Consider the following 5,621-nt stretch of genomic DNA (forward strand, 5'->3'; position numbering starts at 1 on the left):
CATATAAGTGTGTGTGTATGGTAAATAATGTTAATGAGATTAATCCATAATAACATTTCCTTCAAGAAAAAAGTACATTTTTAATTAAAATAAAAAAGCGTTTTACCCAAAAAAGCGTTACTCATTGAAAAACAACCCCAAAATGGTTCATAGTTTTGAAAACCCAGAAATTTAGTTTAAATAATACCCTTATAACCCAAAAAATGGATTGCTCTTCATAAAAAATAACTCATGTAACCCAACACTCGCAACTCATTAATTGGGTTATCAAAATAACCCAGCATTTTTTAGTGTGCATGTAAACATATAAGAGTGTGTGTGTAGGTTTAGGGTGGGGTTGGGGCCCTTTTTGAGTTAAAAGTTACAAAAAAGTAATATTAAAGACCAAAATGGAGCCACAAGCAAATTCTTGTTTCGGGCCACACAAAGTCTGGGGCCGGCCCTGGTTTTGGGGGGTTGTAAGGGGGGTGATTTGTCTTTTACGCACATGCTGGTGTCCGGCTTCTAGTCTGGATCTAGTCCAGATGGGAGGGAGTTCAGTTCCTGAGGACTTCTTGGAGGGATGGTGAGGGTCTAGCAGGGCAGAGCCGCAGAAGAAGTCTAGGTGGTCGAGGGGAGGGGGGGGGCCCTAAGAGAATATGGACCGAGTCGAGGAAGAGGCGCTGAAGATGGACGTTCTCGATTTGCTTTGCGTCTGGAGGGTCCGCACGGAGCATGGAAGCCGAAAAGGATCGGCGTCGATTGGGGTTTGAACCCCAGAGGATGATTTAGTGGCGCAGATATGGCGAGCAAAAGCCCCCATTTGGATCCGAACGTTGCGCGCTCCATGCCGGCCGCGCAAGTGTCGATGGCGGCCGGTGCGCAAGATGGCAAAAGCAAGAGGGGGAACTCCGGCTTGAGACGCCCGGAAAAGCCTCCGTACTCCTACATCGCCCTCATCGTCATGGCCATCCAGAGCTCGCCGAGCAAGAGACTCACGCTGAGTGAGATCTACCAGTTCCTGCAGGCGCGCTTCACCTTCTTCCGGGGGTCTTACCAGGGATGGAAGAACTCCGTCAGACACAACCTGTCCCTCAACGAGTGTTTCATCAAACTCCCCAAGGGCCTCGGCAGACCCGGCAAGGGCCACTACTGGACCATCGACCCGGGCAGCGAGTTCATGTTCGAGGAGGGATCCTTTCGACGCAGACCCCGCGGCTTCCGCAGGAAATGCCAGACGCTGAAGCCCATGTACCGGATGATGAACGGCATCGGGTTTGGGGCCAACTTCGACTTCCAGGCGGCGTCGGGGGCCCCGTTAGTGTGTCATAACGGCTACAACCTGGACTTTAACGCGGGGGGCTTCGAAGGGCATCACGTCGCGTCCCCTGCGGGCTCCAGCTCCTCGTACATGGCTGCGTGCCAGGTGGCCCCTGGCGCGGACTATTGCGGCCCGGACAGCGGGGGCAGCTCCTTGCAGTCCTCCCCGGCCATGGTGGGGCCTCTGGACTGTCAGAGCCCGTATGGCACCGCGGCCTCGCACTGGAGCTCACCTGCCGTGCCTGCAGCCTACATCAAGCAGCAGACTCTGGCATCGAACAGCAGCACCGGCGCGCACGCCGCTTTGCACACGCACGGGATGGCGTCTTATTCGCTGGATCAAAGCTACCTGCACCACACCGGGCGAGATTCTAGCGACATGCCAGGTAATACAACATCAGTGAATGCATGGCCTGAAAAATAAAACTGCATTTTAATGATAAAACAGCATTTTTGCATCATTATCATGTTGGAAAAGCTCCTTTATAGCAAGTTAAACTCAAATAGCTATGTTTTACTTTTCTTTATTTATGTTTAGTTTAATTTACAAATATATAACCCTGTTGGTATGCACATTGATGCAAATAAATTGATTTATAAATTAGTGCAAACAATAATACATGACTATAAAGTGCGTAACAATTTCATAAAACATGAAATGCATTGAAATAAAATATAACTCCAAGCACATATTATATTAAATCGAATCCATTCGATTATACGTTCCTCATTGAAGAATTTTTGGGCCCTATTCATTTTTCTCTATTTTATTTTAATTGTACATATATTTGAGTAAACCTGACATTTGACACATTTTTCTGCCATTACGTACATTTTTCAAAACATTATGAACATATATTCAAATGTCCCCCCTATTATTTGATTGTCAATTGTGTAATAAGTGCGTGGACTTTTCTAATTTTTAAAATAATGCATTTTTATTTTTTCGGTTATTTTATCTACTTTTTTTTCTTTCCAATTGTGAAATATTGTCCCCTTTCTTAGTAAACAAGGACGTTTTTCAAGAATATATCTTCAGTTTTCCCGGTATTTTATTTTTGTTGTTGTTGCAAATACGTGGAAATACATGGCTACCGAATTTCCACGTATTTGCAACATATATATATATATATATATATATATATATATATATATATATATATATATATATATATATATATATATATATATATATATATATATATATATATATATATATATATATATATATATATATATATATATATATAGTACAGTACTTAAATAGTACTTAAACATGTGTTCTGCATGTGCCGGATTTCCACGTATTTGCAACAACAACAAATATATATATGTATATATACTGTATATTTATATATGTGTGTATATTTATATATATATATATATATATATATATATATATATATATATATATATATATATATATATATATATATATATATATATATACATATATATATATATATATATATTATACCCTATATAATATAATATATAATATTTAAGTAAAATTTTACTTAAATTTTACATTTTCACTTCTCAAAATGTGTTTTAATTGATACATATTGAATCGTAATAGAATGCACATTTATTAACAAAAGGGTGCACATCTTATTTACACCCATTGAACGTGATACAAAGTGCAAAAGTAATCCTTATTAAAAACACAATCTAAAATACTTGCTAAACATTAATAGATAAATTAAAAGATGTTATATATTTCAACATAATGTGTATTTTGCTTGTTTTGCAGCTGGATTGTCTCGGTACCCCAGCCACTCCTCCCCAGTGTGCGACAGGAAGGATTTCGTTCTCAGCCTGAATGGGATGTCCTCTCTGCACTCCGGCTCTGGTGGCGCTTATTATCATCATCACCACCATCATCATCAGCTGCACCACCACCAGAGTGCCTATCAGGACGTCAAGCCTTGCGTCATTTAACCAATCCGTGAATTGTCTATTCATTCTCTATCACGTCGTGACGTCATGAACTCAGTAGACTTATACCGACCGACTGATTGCACACATTCTAAGGACGTCTCCAGGAACACCCGCATACATTTATGTTAACCTATGCACTTATTATTGTGGAGAACTATCATTAAAGGGAAGTATTATTTCTGAACTGATTAGTGTCATAATTTGTATATATATTTTTTGAATTAAATATACTGTTACTTGCACTAGCTACATTTTAAACCAATCATTATTATTATTATTATTGTTTGTGCTAGTATTGTGGCTCCTAATTATCTTGTTAAAACTCAAACTGCATGTCCACAATCTCTTCCCAATATCAGGATGATTAATGGTATATTTTTGTTTTAGTTCAGAGTTATTGCCAACATATTTTGGTTGAAAAGCAGCAATTTTTTCTACATTTTGAATGTTACTTTTTTTCCCCACTGCATGGCCCGTACCTCTTTTCTGATCCTCTGTCGCTATCTAGTGGACTGTAAAAGGCAAAGAAGGTTATTTTCATGTTTGGATATCCAGTATGAAGTTGATATTTTCCATATGAGTCATCCACAAACTACAATTCCCTCTCACTGTAATTTCCTACTTCCCTTCTGAAATACAGACTCCATTGCCTTATCAAGGGAAATTGTATTATATAAATAAACTGGACAGCTTCCCCTGAGTAGACTTAGACTTCCTTTATTGTCATTCAAATTTGAACTTTACAGTACAGATAAGAAGGACACTTCCTTGCATTAGCTATAGTGCAGGATAAAAGAGCAATAAGGTGCAGAGTGTTTGCATTGACAAAAGAAGGTGCAGATATAAATAGATTACTAAATATATTGCACTTTTGCATATGCGTCCACGTTTATGGATGTATGTTTTATTGTCTTTATAGTCCAGCGAGTTCATCTGTTTTTTGGGGAAATTGAGGGGATTATTGTGATGCGTTGAAGAATCTTATGGCCTGAGGGAAGAACGTGGAGGTAGTAACCTCCAAATCAGTGTTAATTTACCTTAATTTTGAGATAATGAGTACGCACTCTGTTGTTTTCCTATTTAATGGCCAGTACTGTAACAGTACTATCTTTTAATACGTGTCTTTTTAGAAATAACAAAAGGTACCACCAGCTAGTAAGTCCTTTCCTTGCCTTAATTTTTGTTGAAAATGTTCAGTAAACTTTAGTATTTACACTTATTTCTGTAATCAACAGCTCACTGGAATCAGGTCTTATTCCCTATTTGAAACAGACTAAAACACATCAACACATATATGCATCTCAAAGTTTTAATTGATTGCAAAAGTTTTTCAAAACAAACTCAATTCCAGTCTGGTTTTCATCAGCATTTTTACAGAGCCCTTCCATTTAATGCTTCATGTTCTTATACAGACGGCTTGAAAAAAGGTGCAGGTGACTTAATTTATTTTGGATGCTTTCCACCACCTTCTCTTGTGGAGTGCCCCAGAGTTCTGTTTTAGAGCCACTCTTTTTGCACTTCATTTTGGGATGATTAGGTCACTTCGATGCTGCATCTTAAATATATATGCAAATGACATTCTACTATATTTGTATTATAAACCTAAAAAAAAAAACAGGACACGAGAATGTTGGCAATTACAAGAACTGCATGGTCAGCAACTTTCCTGGCAAAGACTCCCTTTGCCTTATGAAGGGAAATTATATAATATAAATAAACTGGACAGCTTCCCCTGAGTAACCTCCAAATCAGCGTTAATCGGCCTTCATTTTGAGATAATGAGTACTCACTGTTTAGTTGTTTTTGTGTTTAATGCACAGTACTGTAACTGTACTATCTTTTAATACGTGCATTTTTGGAAATAACACCAGCTAGTAAGTCCTTTCCTTGCCTTATTTTTTTGTTGAAAATGTTCAGTAAACTTCAGTATTTACACTTATTTCTGTAATTAACAGCTCACTGGAATCAGGTCGTATTCCCTGTTTGAAGCAGAATGGTATTCATTAAAAAAAACAACTAATATATGTATCGCAAAGTTTAAATTTAAATGTAGTTTTCAAAACAAAACACAATTCCAGTCTGGTTGTCATCAACAATTCTACAGATCCCTTCCATGTAATGCTTAATGTTCTTATAGACAGCTTGAAAAAAGGTGGAAGTGCCTTAAATTATTTTGGATACCTTCTCTTGTGGAGTGCCTCAGGGTTCTGTTTTAGATCCACTCTTTTTGCACTTCATTTTGGGATGATTAAGTCACTTTAATGCTGCATCTTAAATATATATGCAAATTACATTCTACTATATTTGTCTTATAAACCTAAAAAAAACGAGGACACGAGAATGTTGGCAATTACAAGAACTGCATGGTCAGCAACTTTCCT

General features: G+C 37.9%; 1 protein-coding gene across 1 annotated transcript; it reads left to right on the forward strand.

The window, feature by feature from the left end:
* The first annotated feature begins 728 nt into the window (after positions 1-728).
* Positions 729-5,019, forward strand: LOC133631343 (forkhead box protein F2-like). Its single transcript, XM_062023530.1, has 2 exons — positions 729-1,685; positions 3,053-5,019. The coding sequence occupies exons 1-2, from the start codon at positions 782-784 to the stop codon at positions 3,238-3,240; spliced, it is 1,092 nt and encodes a 363-aa protein (XP_061879514.1). The 5' UTR covers positions 729-781; the 3' UTR covers positions 3,241-5,019.
* Positions 5,020-5,621: the final 602 nt, after the last annotated feature.

The sequence above is a fragment of the Entelurus aequoreus genome, linkage group LG16 (genome assembly GCF_033978785.1).
Source record: "Entelurus aequoreus isolate RoL-2023_Sb linkage group LG16, RoL_Eaeq_v1.1, whole genome shotgun sequence".
Taxonomy (NCBI): Eukaryota; Metazoa; Chordata; class Actinopteri; order Syngnathiformes; family Syngnathidae; genus Entelurus; species Entelurus aequoreus.